The sequence below is a fragment of the Melanerpes formicivorus genome, unplaced genomic scaffold, assembly GCF_026170545.1.
Source record: "Melanerpes formicivorus ecotype bairdi unplaced genomic scaffold, bMelFor1.0.p_v2 SCAF_21, whole genome shotgun sequence".
In the NCBI taxonomy this organism is placed as follows: Eukaryota; Metazoa; Chordata; class Aves; order Piciformes; family Picidae; genus Melanerpes; species Melanerpes formicivorus.
Window position 1 is genome coordinate 10,760,723 of NW_027142373.1, and position 19,522 is coordinate 10,780,244.

The 19,522-nt window shown below is 47.3% G+C and overlaps 1 protein-coding gene and 1 long non-coding RNA gene across 3 annotated transcripts; both read left to right on the forward strand.

The window, feature by feature from the left end:
* Nucleotides 1–101: 101 nt before the first annotated feature.
* On the forward strand, nucleotides 102–4,763 carry LOC137447722 (uncharacterized). 2 transcript variants are annotated; one of them, XR_010988913.1, is made up of 5 exons: nucleotides 102–183; nucleotides 520–648; nucleotides 1,137–1,246; nucleotides 2,177–2,351; nucleotides 3,895–4,763. It is a non-coding gene; the product is annotated as an uncharacterized lncRNA (long non-coding RNA). The 2 variants fall into 2 exon arrangements; XR_010988912.1 differs by having other exon boundaries at nucleotides 520–633.
* Nucleotides 4,764–6,747: 1,984 nt separating this feature from the next.
* Nucleotides 6,748–15,093, forward strand: SUMO2 (small ubiquitin like modifier 2). Its single transcript, XM_068151563.1, has 4 exons — nucleotides 6,748–7,018; nucleotides 8,817–8,948; nucleotides 12,111–12,182; nucleotides 13,722–15,093. Exons 1-4 carry the CDS (start codon nucleotides 6,998–7,000, stop codon nucleotides 13,782–13,784), a joined length of 288 nt encoding a protein of 95 aa, XP_068007664.1. The 5' UTR covers nucleotides 6,748–6,997; the 3' UTR covers nucleotides 13,785–15,093.
* The last annotated feature ends 4,429 nt before the right edge of the window (nucleotides 15,094–19,522 follow it).

Sequence of the window (19,522 nt, forward strand, 5' to 3'; positions counted from 1 at the left end):
CGGCATCGCCCGGCGGACGGGACGCGGCGACTGCCCGCCGCTTCGGGGCAGGCGGTGGCCGCTCGCCCCGGAAGCGCAGCCGGCTCCCAAGGCCCCGCCGGGGCGGGACGGGGCAGGTCGGGACGGGCTGCGCTGTGCGCTCGAAGGGGCTGCTTCGGGTGCCTCGCTGAGGCTGGACGGCGGGTGAGCCTCCCGCCCGGGCTTGGCCTCCGGAGCCCCGTCAGGCAGCGGCTGCCCTGGGCGGGCTGGTGCTGCCCGGGCTCTGTGAGCCCTGAGCAGCTTGGAGCTGCCCCTCCATACCTCGTGCCCGGCTGGCAGGGCCCGGGTCGGGTTGGAGGAGGCCACCCCATCTCTGCCTGCTTGGTGTGCTTGTCTCCAGGGTTTCAGTGCTGCGCGATGCAGTGCTGGCTGTGGGTGCGCCGTGAGCTGGTTGATCAGACAACGCTGTCTTGGAGTTTGCTTCATTGACTTGATTGCCCTACAATAACCAATACCTCTTATTTCTGTATGCACTTGCAGATTGTTGTGCCTCCAGGTTGTTGAAGGCGACCTTCTCTGCAGTCGAGTTGCAGGAGCTCTTAGACAACCTCCCCGATAAAGCTGGCTAATCAAATGATGTGCTTTATGACTTCAGTGAGTTGCCTGCAGGTTGGAGGACTAATGAAGCATTAGATCTATCACAGCAGGTTGGGGAGATGTGCTGGCAGGAGGAACTCCTGTGCCTTAGTCCCTTACTTGGGGTCATGGGATTTTTTTCCTGTTTCTCCCAGGCAGGGGTCAGGGTGGAAGTTAAAAGCCCCAGGATACTGGGCAGAGTTTGCCCAGTCAGCTTTCTAACTGTGGTAGCTCACATGCTTGAGTATGCGTTAAAGTCTTGGTGTGACAGAACACTAACCACACACTGCTCCATCCTTCCATTCTGCGTGCTCACTTTTTGCCTCTTCCTTTCAATGCCAAACTCAGAAACTATTAGCCATGCTGCCTGGCTGAACTCACAGCATGAAGCAGCTGGGTCCCTCTGACTGGTGCTTTTCAGAGAAGCTCTCTTTTTCAGGGTAGCTCAAATCATTCTCTGTCCTCCTATGACAAATGCTGTGACTCTCCACGACTAAATTGCCTTTTTTTCCCTTTTTCAGCTTACTGGCTGCTACATCCACCATTTCCAGTAAAAATAAAGCTAGCAGTTAGCTTTGGTAAGAGCCTGTTGTGACACCAGTCATGCTGAGGAAAGGAAGTGTCTGCTCAGGTCAGTCAGGAGGAATGGCTTGTTGCAGGGTGGGAGAACTTAAAATAAACCTTGATAAACCTGCTTGGGAAACTAAGACTCATCAGTTTTAAGAAAGCTCATGCTTTATTGTGGGCAAGAATCTATTTTGGGGGAATTTGGGAATGTGCATGCATTGTGAGTCTGTTGTACAAAGTCAGATTTCTCTGCTGCCTTATAAAATGGGGCTGCTCTGTGCTGCAGAACTCTGAGGAAGCTAGTGCTGATATCTGGAGCTAAAATACATTTCCCCACATGGCTAAAATGCTCCAGATAAAAAGCTGGATGGCTGAAAACCCACCAGTAAGAGGTCTCCTGCCACCATTCTTCAAGTGTAAGGTGCTGCCTCTTGAAGTGCATCAGTGCCTGGTGAGTGGTAGAAGTTTTCTGATGGCTTATGCTATCAGATGGTGTGCTAGAGGAAAATCCAGAGCCTGCTGCTTGTATAGGCATCATCACTAAATGCTACTCATGAACTAAAATGTATAATTACTATAGAGCTGGCTAACTCTTAATGGAAATCTGAGACTTGCCTACCAAGTGAGATCCTTGTTAGAAGGATGGGAGTCACTATTTTTTCTCTTATGTAGTGATGCTAAGGAGTTCTCTCCTTGTGGGTTCATTTGAGTATTGACTGTGGTAGCAGAACTTGCCACCTGAGGCTTTCCTAGGGACACTCAAGTGCCTCGAGCATTCCTGTGTTCTTTCACTGTGCCACCTGTGTTTTTCTTGCTTTCCTTTTACCTTTTTCCACACATAGCACTTGTGTCTCTGGATCAGTCTGTAGGGAAGCACAGCCTTCAGGGAGAGGCAGCCAAAAGACAGGCATCAAGCTTTCCCAACTGTATTGCAGGGCCTGACTTCCCTGGAAGGGTGTACATTGGTCTCACTGGTCTTATTTTCTCTTACTAGCCTGGAGAGAAATGTTGGCTATGGCTATGGAGGAGGTAGATCTAAGAGTGGGTCAGTGTCCTACTCTGACCCAGGATTTATTCTGCATAGAGAAACACTTCAAAGCTGGTGGGAGATTTTACCTCTCCCACCATTTCCTGGCATGTACAGTCCATTCTGCTCACTCACTAGAAGTGTAAGTAGCTTTTCACATCTGCAGTGTGTCTGTTGCTCTTGGACTAGTAAGGAAGGTGACTGGTTCCTGGGAAAGTCAGTTTTGGAAAGGTTTTAGTAGGAAATCTTGACCTTTCTTAGTCCTCCCTTGAACATTGGCTGCAGGTCTGCACATATCTGGGAGACCTTTGTGCATGCCTTGCAACAAGGCTTCTGTGCCTGTTCAGTTTATGTAATCAAGCAGAACGGGGAACCACTATATCAACATGGAACTTTATATTGCTCAAAAAAGGCTTTGGAATACTCCAAATAATAGTTGTGGGTAACTAAAATAAAAGAAAATATAAATAAAGGGGGGGGGGGGGGTAAAGAGAAAGAAAGATAAATAAAAGAAAAATAAAATATAAAGAAAAGAAAAAGGGGGGGAAAAAATCAATCTCTCCCGATGAAGGAGTTAGCAAGCTGTGAAATGGGTATTTTGGAAGCTACTTTCTGACTTGGGGAACGGAGGGAATGATCAGTATCATGAACAGGGAAGGCACAGAACAGACAGTGCCCCAGGCAAAAGGTACTTCCTATTCCCAGTGCTAAACTAGTGTTAACAAAGAGCAAAGCCTGAATAAACCACTCAGACTTTCAGGGTCCAGGCTGAGAAAGCAGCTTTAGCCCTACTCACTCACACCTTCAGATAACTGTTTGCTTTCTATTCTTGCATGGAAATACCTGCACAGTGATAGAGAGTTCTGGAGGGGCTGGAGTTGCTTTGCTAATGTGCAGCAGCAGACACCTTCTGCTTGTAGCTGTTTGATGTTTGAAACGTCTTCATGCTTTAAAATCCCAGTGTGAAAGGGAATGTTGAGCATCCCTGTTCCCTGCCTTCTGCAGAAGAGGGTGGAGAGTCAAGCCAAAGAGCTCTGCAAGATCTAGCTACATCACATTACTTCTGCAGTACAGGAATGAAACAAGCCATGGAGATATTTTAGGAAACAACACATGGATTATTTCCCCCCCCAGAGATGGAATTTCTCTGGAATTCTCACTGTGATGCTACCCCATTCACTTCCCTTCAGCTCCATGCATTGAAGAGGAGGAGCTCAGAGAGACAAAGCTTTGCCATTACCCTGCTCTGCTGCAGGCTGGACACTGCAGGACTGGGTCCTTTGTAGTTCCCAGTGTGGCTTCTCCCCTGCCGCTTGCTCTGAGTGAGGCTGTCCAGCCAGTTATCTCTGGGGGGTTTAGCACCACAGACATTGTGGTGCTAACATTCTTGTTAGCTCCTGTACAACATCAGTTTATTCTGTTGCTATGTAAGAAGAAAAAAAACCATGTAAGTATGAGGCTTGTGAAAACCTGCTCTGTGATTGGGGATGTGTGTGGCGAGACCAACGGTGATAGAGCTGCAACAGTTTCCAGCTTTTTAGAGCACACAGAACTTCTGCTGTGGTAGCAAAATCCCATATGCTCTCATAAAATGTGTAGTGTATTTTCCTGTCTCCTTTTAAGCACATTTGTTCTGTTTGTGATGCTGGCCTTAATGTACATCTCACCACCGTTCCTGTATTCAGTTCTTTCGTGCCGCTCTCGGGCCTTGACTTGACCTGTGGCGGAGGGATCTTCAGATGGAGGTGGAAGATGTTGGAAGAGCAAAGTAAGACCATCAAGCCACATCAGCCTTGTGATGCCCTTCTTCACAACTTCTCCATGATGTTGCATCATCTCTAAAAATAGAACTTGAGGCCCTTTGGGAAATGGCACTTGCCTTTTGTTCTGGAAAGTACCCTGTGTGTTTCGAGTCCTGCTTAAAAAAAGCCCTGTATGAAGTAGAATAGAGTGGGGTTTAAGATGCTTTATTCCCTTGTTCCTTCATATGAGTCCTGCTTCTTAGTGGTGACAATGGGAGTTCAGAAAGTCCACATGGCATTGCCACGTGAAGGAATATCATAGGAGGCTGATAAACTGTGTTGTTTTCTCCAGCCACAAGTCCTTCTTTGCTTCCCAGTAGCTGAAACAAACAGAAAAATAACAGCATGAGTAATTAAATGCAGGGAAAACTGGCAGGATAGACTGATTGGAACAGTCCTTTGCTGATAAGGAAAATGACACAAGTAGGAGTGGAAGCCACAGCTCAAAGGATTATCTCTTTGAATTGCAGTCACAGTTTAAAGCAGTATCTCAGTTGCCTTCCTGGGTCAGACTGAGCTCTTCCAGTGCCTGGGTTGTTGTTTGGCTGTTGGGTTTATTTCAGAACAGAGACATAAAAAATATTCAGGAGAAGTGAAATACCAAAACACTCTATGAACTGTTAGAGAGCACTGAAGCAAGGGGAAGATTGTACAACATATGGGAGGAGTCTTGTCTACAAGGAGGTGGTTAAAAGACTTCATAGCTGATGTTTTGTGGAAACCCAGCTGGCTGCACGGGCCGTCTTCACTGCCTGGGGTAGGGTTGTGGCTGTGTTGTCTTCTCAGTTGTGGACTCAGGTGAAGGTTTGGCTTCATCTTCCTGACCTCATCAGGTGTTATTCTTCTACAATGTCCAGAAAATTGAAATAAAAAAAAATCCCTATGTGCTCACAGGAAGGTGGAGTGACAAAAAGGCAGAGGAGGGTGAATCAGTGAAAAGGGAGTCTGCAGGCTGTGCTTTGTTACAGTATCACAGTATAACTTAAGTTGGAAAGGACCTCGAGGATCATCGAGTCCAACCCATCAACACAGATGGGTTAAGTTCCTCTTCAGTCAGTATTTCACTACTCATTTATTCTAGATAAACCCTGTCTTGCACAATCTTTGAAGTGGTGCAGGACAGGCCCATGATCTCTCATGCCAGGAGCAGAGGGTGTGTGTGACGAAAAGACCACCTCCATGTCATCACAGAATTTCAGGGGCTGGAAGGGACCTCAAAAGGTCATCCAGTCCAACTCCCCTGCCAGAGCATGATCACCTACACCAGATTACACAGGAATGCATCGAGGTGGGTTTTGAATATCTCCACAACCTCCCTGGGCAACCTGTTCCAGTGCTCTGTCACCCTCACAGTATTTACCACATGGAGCAGTGCTGGTATGGACTAATGCCCACCTGGAGCAGCAATCCACCCCTGTAGTATTTACCAAGGTCATTTTTATAGTGTTTTATTTCTTTTGAGAAAGAGGTGACAAATGATGCTGGTGCATGTAAAAAATGGCTCAGAAACTATTTTGTGGCAACCTGTTCAGCGAAACCCCCAGAACAACTGAGAGTTTCCTCCTCCCCTTCACTGGAATGAATCATAGAACCGGTAGGGTTGGAAGGGACCTCAAGGATCAGCCAGTTCCAACCCCCCTGCCATGGGCAGGGACACCTCATACTATATCAGGTTGCTCACAGCCACATCCAGCCTGGCCTTAAAAACCTCCAGGGATGAAGCTTCCATCACCTCCCTGGGCAACCTGTGCCAGTCTCTCACCACCCTCATGGGCAAAGAACTTCTTCCTGACATCCAATCTGAATCTGCCCATTTCTAGTTTTGTTCCACTCCCCCTTAGTCCTGTCACTCCCTGACATCTTAAAAAGTCCCTCCCCAGCTTTCTTGTAGCCCCCTTCAGATACTGGAAGGCCACAGTAAGGTCTCCTTGGAGCCTTCTCTTCTCCAGACTGAACAGCCCCAAATTGCTCAGCCTGTCCTCATAGGAGAGGAGCTCCAGCCCTCTGATGATGGCACCACACTAGTACTGTATCTATGAACGTGTTGTGATGGGTGAGGGGCTGCTTCATGTCCTTAGGTGGTTGAAGGATGGAAGTGAAGCCTGCTGTGGTTGTTTCATGTTCAAGGTGCAGAAACAGCTGCAGCAGCCTCAGTTCCCCCTGTATGTTCCAGGGCACCTTGCCTTCCTTGGGGGAAGGCCAAGGGCTCTAGAGGTGCTGCGGACCAAACCCTGTAGCCTCACCGAGGCCATTGTGAGCAGGGCAGAATCAGTGATGTGTGAGGATGCCCAAGAGGTCAGCAGTGAGGGTCACCCACGAGGGAGCGCTGGGGAAAAGCGTCCGTGGGGAGAGCGCAGCAGCCACGGAAGCGAGGCGCCCAGAGGGCGAGCGGCGGAGCCGAGGGTGCCCCGGCGGAGGCCGGGCCGTGGGGCACGCCAAGGTGGTGCGTGGCGGAGGGCTGCCGGCGGCCGGCGGGGAGTGGCGCGGGGGCGCCGCGGCCCGGCGGCCATTTTGCGGAGGACAATACCGCCGCACGGCAGGGCCCCGCTGCGCCGGGCGGGCGGGGCGGGGCGCGCGCACGCAGCGCGGGCAGCAGCCGGGGCGCGCGCACGCTCCGCCTCCTGCCGCCGCGTTATGTAACGGCCGGGGCGCGCGCGCGCTCCTTCCCTTCCCTCCCTCCCCCCCCCCGCCTCGCCTCTCCCCGCCCCGTCTCCGCCCCCCCCCAGCCCGCCGGGGACCAATGGGCCGCGGGGACGCGCGGGGCGGAGGGCGGGAAAGAGGCCGGCGGACGGGGCGGGCGCGCGCACGCACGGGGACAAGGCGCGGCCCCGCGGCATTGCGTGCGCGCTCCCTTCCCCCCCCCCCGCCTTCCCCTCTCTCTCTCTCTCCCTCTCTCTCTCTCTCCTCTCTTCTCCGCCGCGCTCGGTCGTTTCTTCCCCCCCCCTTTGTGAGGCGCCCGGAGCGGCCCGGACATCGCTGACTCGCCATGGCCGACGAGAAGCCCAAGGTGAGGCAGGCGCCCTCCCGCCCCTCCTCCGCCTCCCTCCCTCGCCCCCGGCGCCTCACTTCGCCCCTCCGGCGGCGGCGGCCGGAGGCCAGGGCCCAGCGGCGGGGCCAGCGGGGGCCCGGCCGGGCAGCGGGCAGGGCTCGGCCGCGCCGGCTTTGCGCGCCATTTCCCTGCGCACCCAGGCCGCGGCCGCCTGCCCTGCCCGCCCCGCCGGGGGAGGGGGGGCCGGGGCCGCAGCCTCCCGGGGCGGGCGGAGGATCCCCGGGGAGGGCGGCGGGGAAAGGGGGGGGGGCCGAGGGGGGCGAATCCGGGCTCCCTTCCCGCCCTCCTCAGAGAGAGAGAGAGAGAGGCAGGTCCGGAGGCGACTGCTGCTGCTGCCGCCGCCTTCCTCCTCCTCCTCCTCCTGCTGGCGGAGCCGAATGCAGCCTCCCCTGCGCGGCTGGTGGCGGCCGGGGCTGGCCGGGGCGCAGCATCCCTACTAGTAAGCAGGCTCCGGCTGGGGCACTTGCCAGCCCCTTCCCATCGGGTGCCGGCGGGAGCGCGCCGAGGCCCTTCCGCCGCGGGAGGGGCGGGCGGGCACCGCTGCCTGCCCCTTTTGTGCTGCGCTCTGGGCCCGGCCGCGGGAGGGGCTGCCGGGGGCAGTCCTGCGGCAGGAGGGCAGCTTCGCTGTTTTCCGACGGCAGGAATTAAAAACAACCCTAACGAGGAAAAAAAAAAAACCAAAACACCACCACAACGACCCAACGCCGTGCTGCCGCCCTTCTTCGCACACCCCCAACCCACTATTTCTTGATCGTTTCCCCCCCTCCCCCCCCCCCCAGTTTTTGAACTGAGTTTGAAGGCGCCAGGAAGCAGCCAGCCGGCGGCCGTGTGTATGGGGCCGCCGTGCCCAGGCCCGCGGCGCGGCGTGGCGTGGCGTGGCGTGGCGGGACATCTGTCACATGGCCAGCACCCGCACCCCGGCCGCTCGCCACCCTCTTCGGTGGCCCCTGGCAGCTTTTCCTAGAGAAAACAAAAGGTGGAAATGCTGCTGGACACCTCAGGAACGGGCGCTGCCTCGGAGCTGGAGAGCGTTGAAGCTTCTCTTTGCTTCTGCCGTGGTTAACTTGCTCGGGATCAGAACGCGAATTGAAACTTGGCTCGCTGCGGTTTGCTGCGTGTGGCTTCGAATCGAAGCCGGAGGATGGGGGCTGCTTGGTTAGGAGGGCTTTTTCTTAAAGGCTTGTTTCGTGATGGAGAAATCTTGTTCGGGTTTTGTCACCTTTTCAAATGCAGCCCTTTTAAGCATCCTGAAGTTTTTCTTCGGAGGTATTCCAACGGATAGGAGAAAGTTTGAGACAGGGCAGAAGAGGGACTTGATAGCCGTTGAGATGATAGTTACAACGCACACGATTTTATCCCTTTGATTTGCGACTGTTTCGTTGCATATTGTTGTGCCCTCGATAGAAATAACTTTACCTTCTTTAACATTAGCTGTAAAACTAGTAAAAGCTGTCCTAGTAAGTCCTCATTGTGGCTTTGCATGTGAACTGATCTCAGAAGTAGAACTGGGGGCTTCGTGTGCAGCTAATTTTAATATATTTTCAAATAAAAACTATTGACCTCTCGTTCCCAATCCAAAGCCCCAAGCTGGCAAACAGCTATAATATTGTTATTTCCTCCTTTTTAATGACCTGTTGCACTTTGATACAACGTTAACTTCTTCTTCCAGACCTTTTTAAACAACCTTTTTTTGTTGTTCTTTTTTTTTTGTTGTTGTTGTTTGTTGTTGTTCTCTCTTCTTATATTTCCTCAACAGGAAGGAGTGAAGACTGAAAACAATGACCACATTAATCTGAAGGTGGCAGGGCAAGATGGGTCTGTGGTGCAGTTTAAGATTAAGAGGCACACACCACTTAGTAAACTAATGAAAGCCTATTGTGAACGACAGGTATGGCTCTTGTGTGATCGTCAGGAGAAGGCTGGGGGAGAGATGATCTCCATAGAGATAGATGAGACAGTGAAGCCTTAAAAAAAAAAAGCTATGTAAATATGCAAAATGATAAATGCTTAACAGAAAGTAATTGTGTTATGGGAAGTGTATTGTTCTTGGGATCTGTTACAACGTGGACTGACTGGGTTGTGACAGGAAATGAGTAAACTAAGGATCTCTTGTTGGCTTTGTAGAATCTGCATTCTAACTGTAGGCTGTTGGGAGGCAGTTGCTGATCCACTGCTTCAAAATAGCAGTAGGGGAAAAGGTGGATTAGGAACCTGCAGCAGGGGGGTTGGAACTAGATGATCCTTGTGGTCCCTTCCAACCCTGAATGATACTATGATACTATGAGTTGAGTGATAACCACAGGTATTTTTATAACTGACTGACTTCTTGATCTGCTCATACACCTCTGATTTATTACCTTAGAATCATTCTATTGAGATGATAGAATATCAGGGAGAATCCCAGGGATTTAAAGGTGTCTCATGTTTAGCTTGGAAACGAGCTTGTGCATTTAATGATCAGCTTTGTGGCTGTTGTTTTTTTTTTTCATGGCCTGGTTGTCAAATTAATCCTCTGAGAGACAACAAAGAAATGATTTTGCTATTGGCTGCTGCAGCCAGCCCTGCTGGTAGCTGTTGCAGGTAGCTGTTGTCAGTTTTAAAAACACCTGTGGAAGAGCAGTGCTTGGTTCACAGTTTCCCTGTAAAGCTTTAGCTTAGGAAAACTTTCTCTGTGCTGGGCATTACTTTTTAATGAATGTTTGCCTTTAAAAAGCTTTATCCAAAGTGTTTGGGATTGGAGAAGGGTGGGTTTCTTCCCAGTCTGTCAAATGCAACAACATCAGTATCTAAAGTACTGAGGTAACTGTTTCACCCCTGGGAACAAACAGTCTAATCCATGTACAGACTGGAGAAACTTCTTTGGTTTGCCCTTTGCTGTAGTGGGACAGTGAATGAAAGCAGGAAGAATCAGCTCTCCTGGAACATGTGAATGTCTTCTTGTCTGGATTCACTAGTGATAAACTAGTGAAAGTTTGAGGCTGTGTGCTCATTTTTTCCTGCCTCTGCCATACAAATTCATGTTCTATTAGGCAAATGACTCTGTGTGATAGCACACATGAAGTCCCAGTTATATCTTGTCTTCTGAGGATTGGGTAATTGCTTGTAAAGGCCTGGGAAAGATGAGTTCAGAAATAACCATTGATAATTCAGTTACTTGGCTACAAACAGAAGTAAAAATCTAAACCTTAGATTTCTGACCTGCTTTAACCCCCACCCTGAAACCAACAGAAACCCACAGCTGTCAGTTGGAGGGGAGGAAAAAAGCCTTTAGGCTAAGAGACATTTTTTACTGGGTTTGGTTTTAAGCTTGTAGGTATCCAAAGGTTATGTCTGTGGAGATGGACTTGTCTTTAAATTTAACTTCTTAGCTGCTTACTTCTCAAACTATTCAAAAGCATTTGTTCTGTATGCCTTTAAAAGATAGATTTTTGGTTGTGTTCTTAACTGGGCATATCCAATCCTAAAAACCCTTAGAATTGTGGCCTTTTCATTTCATTTTGGAGAGATGGAGGCTATGTAGAGAACTTAAGGATGAAAATCCTGTGTTGCATGTAGTGTAGACCTAAAATGGAGGTAACTAAACCTTGACTGATGTGTTTAGAAGGTCCAAGGCTCCACACCATTGTTTTAAACAGGAAAAAAGCCCCATCCATGGAATATACTTAATTGTTTTGTGGATAGTAATCTCACCATGGTAAGTTTTATTCAGGCTGGTTTTAGCTGCCATTTATTGAGCTCACAAAGTTGTCAGGAACCTGGGGAGGAGAAGAAGAAAAAAAAGGAACACTTGGAATAGGAAATACATATTTTAAGATACAACATGTCAGAGAAAACAGCTCAAACCAAATGGTGCTGTGCAAAAATGTGTTGCTGCCATGACACTTAGCCACATGGTCTTCTTGAAGATGATGTTCTGAGCACTGCAGGATCTCAATCACACCTAGAAGGCTTTCTGCTGTGCACTATAAAGTCCTACTAAAAAGTTTACTCATACTCTCTGTGAAGGTGTTTTTGTTGGGGAACAAACATTGCAGCATTAATTACTACAAACAATCCCAGCAATAATTACTCTATTGAGTGTTCCTTGGTGTGTTAACATTGCTCCTGCATGGCTAAATGAAGGCTGTTTTTCTAAGCCAGAGATGTCAGAGGAGCACCCTGCAGCACTGGGTTTACTTTAAAGCAATGAGCAGTCCACTTGGTTCAGGGGCTCTGTAGAGAGAGTCAATGGGGGGAAAGAAGTAGCCACCAAAGCCATTGGCTCTGGTTATATCCTTAAACTTAATTCCTCTTCCTGCTGTAGAGCACCTTGGAAAACTTGTGAATTTGGAGCTTAGTACAAGGGATTGTTGCTCCTTAGTTATCTTTTGGAATGTGTTGGCTCAAGTGAGAATGAGAAGCCATCTTCTGGGAATGGAAGATGTCAGCAGGAGGACCATTGTAGGGCAGAAATGCTAGTTCCAAATACTATGCAGTAGCTTCTGGAAGCAGATTGCTTTACTTTCTTAGGAAGTTCCAGCCACACATGGAAAAAAACCCTTGATCCATTGATTTCTTGTTACTAGGCACTGAAGGTCTGAAAGTTACCATTGCCTGCTGCTGGCTGCTGCAGATTAGTAGATGGTGGTTGCATTTCTGGGGAAAAAGAAAAAGCCTTTAGAATACTTCTGCTGTGGGGGAAGATCAGAAGGAGTGTTGAACATTACTGTTTGACATGTGTTGAATCCAAGTGTTGCATCTAATTTTTAAGCAAATTGGTACTAAAAAGTGCTACAAAGCCTTTGGGGTGAGACTTGAGTGGTAGAAGTGGTTTTATCTGACCTTGCAGTCAGTGGGGGCAGTGTTGCCTCCCTCAGTCCCTTGGACACAGCACGGTGTTTTTTAACAGAAAACAGATTGCAAAGGGTTTGTGGTGAGCTGCCTTAGAGTCAGGGCATGAGAGGAGCACAAAAACTGTCTGCATGCTGCGTTATGAATGGTGGCTTGTAATGATTGAGTACTTTTACAACAGACTCAACCTCCCTTTGCATTGCTTCTCTTTGTCCCCCAGGGGTTGTCGATGAGGCAAATCAGATTCCGGTTCGATGGGCAGCCAATTAATGAAACAGACACACCTGCACAGGTAAGCCACAGCACTGAGGCCTGGCATTTGCTGCTGGAGTGGAGGCTTCTGCTTCATAGAAAATACTTCTGTATACAGTAGTGACAGAGCTTCCCACCCCCTGTTTTTTTCCCACCACTATGTTGATACAGCCAGTTTAGAGTTAGTGTAAACTGTGCACTCTTCAGTGTTCTGTAATTCTCTATTGCTGTAGTAATAAAAGAACAAAATGAAGCACAGTGATGTGAAGTACAGATGGTGAGTCTTATAAAACTGTCACTTTATTGAGTCACAGCTCTGAGACCAGAGTTGGTGAGTTAAGAATTGAGTTTTTCCTGAAGCAGTGCCTGTAGTCTCCTGCAAAAGCCTGCCAGGATGTTACCAGAGATCTGATTTGCAAGCTTGCATTTGTAATGCAAAAAGTAATTTTCTCTTAGTTGTCATCTGAAGCTGTTAGTTCAACAGCATAAAATTAATGGCTCCTGTGAAGTTTGGGTTGTCTGTCTGTAATTGATTAAAACAAAGGCCATTGCCAGAACAGAATGGTTCACTGCAACTCAAGTTTTACTCTGCACTGCTCCATGTCACCGTGTTTAATCAGCCTCTCCAAGTGATAAACTTTTATATGCTTTCCAGGACCACTTGTTATATTATAAGGGACTCTTGGTTTAAGGTTTATAGTAGATCTGTGTTTCATAAGCAGTTGCTCCAAAGAAAGTGTCTCTTACAGCCACAGTCTATGCAATGTTTTAACCTCAGAATACTGATCATTGAGGCAACAGGATGCTTTCCTCTCCATCCGTGTTCTGCTGAAGCCAAGGATCAATCTATTTATAGTTGTGGTAATTGCCATAGACCAGTTTGTTTTCCTGGAGCAGAAACTGAGACTGTTAGAAATACAACTTACATTAGTTACAGCAGCTCCTTCAGTCTTGGGACAGACTCTGTCACTAAGTAACATTAACATCCCAGGGTGTTAATCAGTCAAAAAGGAGTTAAAATAATGAAGTATTACTGGCAGTTTATTACCTCTTTGACCACATAGTACTTTTAACTGTTCTGTGCTTGCTGATGGTTAGTTTTACTGCCTGATTTTCCTGGGGGGCCTTAATTACAGTCTGCTTGCTTTAGTGCTGCAGCTGCAGCCATTGGAACAGCAGCAGCAAAGTGCGTTTGTGACAATTGTTCTAAGGTAAGCTGAGGAAGTAAAGAGGAGAAGGAAGGTGCAGGCAACAGAGTTAATGTTATGGATGCCAGTCTTTTCCACAGGAGGCACACAGAGCAGCCTGAAGTTCCATACTAGAATTCATTCCAGGACAACAGCTAGCAACTGGCTTTTATTTTTCTTTCCATTGAATTTATTTGCTTTGGTGTTAACGGCGAGGTCAGATGTGCAAAGCCATGGTGGTAGAGGGCAGTGGGGCTGGGCTGGTTAAGGTGCATGAAAAGTAAACAGGAATATAGGAAACTGTGGAAACAACCCTGCTTATAGTTGATCTCTGAGAAGAGCTGAAAGCTTTTGTTTTGTTTTTTTTTCCCCTTTCTTCTTTTCTGCTGTAGTTGGAAATGGAGGATGAAGATACAATTGATGTGTTCCAGCAGCAAACAGGAGGAGTTTACTAAAAATCAAACACACACACACACACACACACACATACAGAAAGAACCCTGCTACTTTCCTCTCCAGAACTGTGCTCCCACAGGCAACACCATCTACAACTAGAAAAAAACATGAGACTTGGTTCAGCCACATCCTGACTACTGCAGTATAGTTTTCTCTCTTCTCTCTCTGAAGTTTTTTTGGTTGTTTGGTTTTGGTTTTTTTTTATCCTATTCCTCCTATTGTACATAAAGTAACTGGTGTAATGTGCACAGACATAATGCATATTTTTTTTAAACTAAATGGCCAATGGTATGTTTTGAGCAACATTTGAATGGAGATGATGGAGGGGGGGTGGGGCGGGGTGTGGGAAAGCAAACTGGCTCTGTGGAAAAAAAACCAAACACAAAACGCCCCTCTCCCCGTTAGCGGCATGCTCCTCCTCCTCCTTTTCTCTTTATATTCCAGTAAGTTATTTTGCTCTCACTGTTTGAAAACAAAAAACAAAGCAAAAAGAGACAAAACCTTGTTGGATTGGATGATTTTGCTGTTTTGTTGGGTTTTTTTTTTTTTGTTTCTTTTTTTTTTGTTTTCCTTTTATCATTGTTAAAACCAAGGACAATTTTATAACTTTTTTGTACGTAGCTGTTACACGTAGAGCGATCTTCTTGTCTTAAGTAGGGGTAAATTACTCTTTAAAAAAAACAAAAAGGATTAAAAAAAAAAAAAAAAAAGGTTCCTAGCTAGTTTTCCCTTCAAGTACAGCGTCTTGTTGTTTAAATAAACTTCTTGTTTAAAATAACCAGCTTGGATTTATTTCTCTGGGGGAGTTACCAGCACTCAGCGCTTGTCTTTCTTTCCCTGCAGCGCGGTTAGGCTTCTCAGTTCTCAGCTTTTTCTCTCTGGTAAGTAAGCGTAATCCTCCTTTTCAGTCAGGAGAGTCAAGAAACTAAAGGCTTCCTTTGAGCCCTCTCACTCACCCAGTAGCTGAACTGGAAATGGAAGTCAGTTTTGCCTTGTTGTTTTTTTTTGGGTCTGTGTGTGTTCTGCTAAGCCAAAAAATGTTTGATGAAGCGAACTTTTTAAATGCTGGACTACTTACTAATGCCTTTGGGTTGAACCTTTCTTTTTTCTCTGTGTCACTCTTGAGCAGAAACATCAATATTGTTACAGTTTATTTAAGACTTTGTATTTGAATGCTTTCTGATGTAAACATTCAGTTAAAAAGAGCAAATCATTCCTTGAACCGTTCAGTTTGCCATGGTATCAAACGGGAAATGCTTGGAAATGTAAAGCGAAAAATAAAGCATTGAGTTCTGGTTTTGGATGTATTTAGCTATGGTGGTGTAGCTTCCGAGCTCTGCTTTACCATTCTGCTGTTCCTGTCGGAAAGGGGGAATTCTGAGGTGCTGGAGGGAGGTAGTGACAGTCATGTTTTCCATTCCACAAGGCTGTTGAGTTGTCTCATGGGGAATTTTCGAGGTTGCAGTGAAATCCACGGAGTCATGTACCTCTTTGACAGCCCCAAGGCTTTCTCTGGTGTCCTAGGAACGTTCTGATACCTCGTACTGTTTGCAGTGAGTTATTGCTCTTTTTAGGTATTGACCTGCTAGCAGTATTTTTAATTGGCAAACTGCCTGGGGCAATGCTAGACCTGTGCCTGCTGGCACTGGAAATCCTTTGACTTCGTGGCAGAATGGCAGGCCTGTGCGTTCAGCTGATGGGCAGTGACCTGTTTGGCTTCTGGCGTCATCTTAAGACCTTTGATAGTGCATTAATTGCATGTAATGCAGCTCTAAGAAATCCAGCATCTGCTTTGGCAGCTGCTTTTGACTGTGTAGCTGAAGGATGTAATCCACTACACACCATTGTTTCAATTCTAGGAAATTCTGCTAAGCAGATTATTTCTTATTGTGATACATATCATCTAGACTTTGGTGGTACATTCCAAGGTTGGAATTCCCTCTTGTGAGCAGATGTTTTCATACCCAGACCCACAAAAGCCTGGAAAAAGCTGCTTTGAAATAAAGGGGGGTGGGGGGGAAACACAGTACCTGTCATAGGTTAGACATGGAATCTGTTCCTCTTTGGCTTTGAATCTGGATCTCAACCTGACTAGATTTCTGGTAACAGTATAAAATGCTTTCAACTTGACATCCTGCCAAGGCTTTTTCCAGGAAAAAGCTGTCTTTATCTTGTTTGGCCAAAAAAGATGTTTGGACTTGCTGTACTTTCTGAAGAAGGGGTGAGGTCTGCTTAAATACAGCTTCTTTTCAGCCCAGTTTAAGACTGAATCTCCAAGCTCCCTTGTTGTATCTTGCCTAGGATTTTTTCTTTTCCTGAGGCAACGCAAGTCAAGTGACAGGTAGTGAGCAGCATGCTTTCAAAAACAATGTCTTGCATCTCCTGAATTAGTAGAGTGGTGCTTTGTCTGTCATGAGCTTATCTGCAGGATTCATGTAAGGTAATGTTGCATGAATGAAACGAGACCAGTTAACATGAATTGCTATTGGCTTGCCAAAAATGAAACCCAGGGGCTTTTGCAGCCTTTGAATTGGTGTGGCAGCTTTGGAAGCACACCTTGATTCAGCATAAATCAAAATTGCCTCTAGTATTTAGCAACAGGCTATTGGGGGGGAAAAAAGGGGGGGGGGGGGGGGGGGCATTGAAATCTCTTTAACATCTTTTGCTATTCACCTGAGCTTGCTCCTCATATTCATAGATTTATAGAATGGCTTGGGTTGGAAAGGACCTTAAAGATCATCTAGTTCCAACCCCCCTGCTGTGGGCAGAGACACCTGCTAGACCAGGTTGTTCAAGGCCTCATCTAACCTGGCTGCCTCGAAATGGTGTTTATGAACTATGCTGACTGCAGGCAAAAACTGCTAAAATGGTCTTTTCTGAGAGGTGTTTTCTTGAGATAAAAATCAAAAGGCCTTAAGTGACTTAGTTTCTTAAGAGCCTCATATATTTAACTGTCATTCATTTAGCCAACTCTTGTGGGCTGGCACATTCTGATACCCTGTTTGTGTACACAGCAGTGCAGAAATACTAACCTGTGCTTTTGAACCCTACTGGTTTTAGAACTCTTTTGCATGGTCTTGCAAATCACTCTTCTTACAACAGAACTTGCTGAATTTTGGTGCTGCTCCTTCACTGCTAGAGGGTACCTGTCGATTCCTGTTAGCTGCGACCTAAGCCTTAGGCTAGGTGCTGTGACTTCACTAGGAGAGCTGCTGCAAGGGGTAACGATTCAGAAGTGGTGGAAGTCCAGGGATATAAACCGTTTGGATCAATTTGGAGTTCACTTAGCTATTTAGCTTGGCTGGGTTTCCCAACAGTTCTCATGTTTACAGTGTTAGCCTAACGGACTGCTACAAGCCCATGTGTCAGAGGCTAAGGGAAAGCTGGGCAAAGAGATCTTGTCACGAGCTGGGAAGTAAGATTTTCCTGTTTGTTGAACAGCTGGGATCTTTCAGGAGCCTGGGCAAATTACATTATTACCCTCAATTTTCAAATAATGTATTCTAAAGTGATTGCTCTGCAATTTAGTTAATATTCCTCTTGTGGTTTTTAAATTAGAAGGAGTGGAGTGAGTTGTAATTGGATCCAATGGCGGGTTCTTGTGGCTGGTGAGACCTTACCTTCAGCACTCACTGGGTCATTAGTCCTTTGGACAGGTTTAGCTGCAGTGGTGGCATGGACACTACCAGTTACTGAAAAATATGTGACCAAGATTGTTTGCTTCAGGCACCCAAATTGCAGCATTTTTATTCCTGTAATGGGGATAATCACAGTGAGGTTTGGTGGCACCCTTAGTGACCACCTGAAAATCAGTGCCTCAGGGGATCTGCACCGTGGGGATGTACCCATTTAAGTAGGGCTCTTGGAGGATCATTCCTAAGTGGCCTAAGATGTTGGTTCAGAAGGGGCTGTGGGAGTGCAAGGCTGTTCTGAAATGAAACCTGCTGAACTGCCGAGAGTGCAAGGAAATGCTCCAAGTGGCAACGTGAGAGAGATCGTTGGGCTGGCCTGGGGAGGTGTTAACAAAAGGAAAAACCCTGCAATAGTACTAAGAGAGCTGCTGCCTCAGTTTAACTACAGTATCAAAACACAGCATCTCTGCAAAGGTTATGGCCAAAGCAAGATGATTTTCTTGCAAGGAATATTCCTTTCTGGTGCCTTCATTTTGCTTCTGAGGCACAGGATGTAACCTGAGCGCTGTCGTTCCGTCTGTGGGGTACTGCTTCTATTGTGACTGTTACTGCAACATTAATGACAAGGTATAATATGACTGCCTCAAAGAGAGACTACTTCCTGTGCTCCAGCCACTTGGAAAGAATTGGATTTCTAAGGGATAGCAATTTGTTTTCAAACCCAAGTGAGGTTTCCTTGATCGTCATCTCTTAAATGGAAAGCGAACAATAAGCTGAAGGATATTTTTGTATTGTGGCCTTTCCTCAGCACACTTTTATCAGCTGCTGTGGAGTACTAAAAGAGCAACTCACAAGCATTTAAATAACTGGAATGATTTTAATTGTATTACCACTGTAATGAATGCATTCCATCCTCTGGATTACTGAGGGTTGTTCAGTGGTTGCCAAACTGGATGTGTTCTGATAGCAAATCATTTAATGCTCTACTTTATCTTGCCTTCTTTTTTTTGTTTTGGTACTTTGTGCCAGAATGAATTGGTGCTACAGCTCTTCTCCCTGCTGCTTGGGGTGGAGGAGTGTGAGGTTAAAATGGGAGATGGAAGAATGGAATTCGATCCCTGTTGTCATTTTTTTTTCAGTTGGCCTTCAAGGTGCTTAATCACAGAGCTTTATAGTTTCATAGTTTCATTCAGGGTTGGAAGGGACCACACGGATCATCTAGTTCCAACCCCCCTGCCATGGGCAGGGACACCCCACACTAGATCAGGCTGGACAGCCTGCTCTTAAACACCCCCAGGGGCGGGGCCTCGACCACCTCCCTGGACAACCCATTCCAGGGTTTCACCACTCTCATGGTGAAGAACTTCCTCCTCACATCTAGCCTGAATCTCCCCACCTCCAGCTTCATTCCATTCCCCCTAGTCCTATCACTACCTGAGATCCTGAGAAGTCCTTCCCCAGCCTTCCTGTAGGCCCCCTTCAGATACTGGAAGGCCACAATCTTTCCTGATGTCTTCACTCATCACATGGGACTCTTGGGCTTACTCTATCATGGAGATGTTAGGAGGCCCCACTGGTGTTTATGAAATGGTTTGAGTCCCTTTGAGGGATGGAATTTCCCCCCTTCCCTGAAGAGGACACAGTCTCAAGCTGTGCCAGGGGAAGTTGAGGCTTGAGGTGAGGAGAAAGTTCTTCCCAGAGAGAGTTGTTAGCCATTGGAATGTGCTGCCCAGGGAGGTGGTGGAGTCACCATCCCTGGAGGTGTTCAAGAGGGGATTGGTGCCATGGTTTAGTCAGGAGGTCTATGGTGACAGGTTGGACTCGATGATCTTTGAGGTCTCTTCCAACCTTGGTGATTCTGTGAAGAATTTTGGTGTATGCAGAAGGGATGGGGCAGAACTAGAAAAGTATGTCACTGTCAGGTGAGATACCAGAGGTGATGAGTAAGGGTCAGTGGGGTGCTGTAGGAAGACAACAGAAGTGTGAGTTGGCGAGCTGCAGTGGAGTGGGGATCATGGAGAAGAACTGTAGGTTGTAACAACCAGTCCTGAGATGAGGATGACTTTAGAGCACTGGGGAAAGAGTGAGGTTGTGGATGCCCAGGT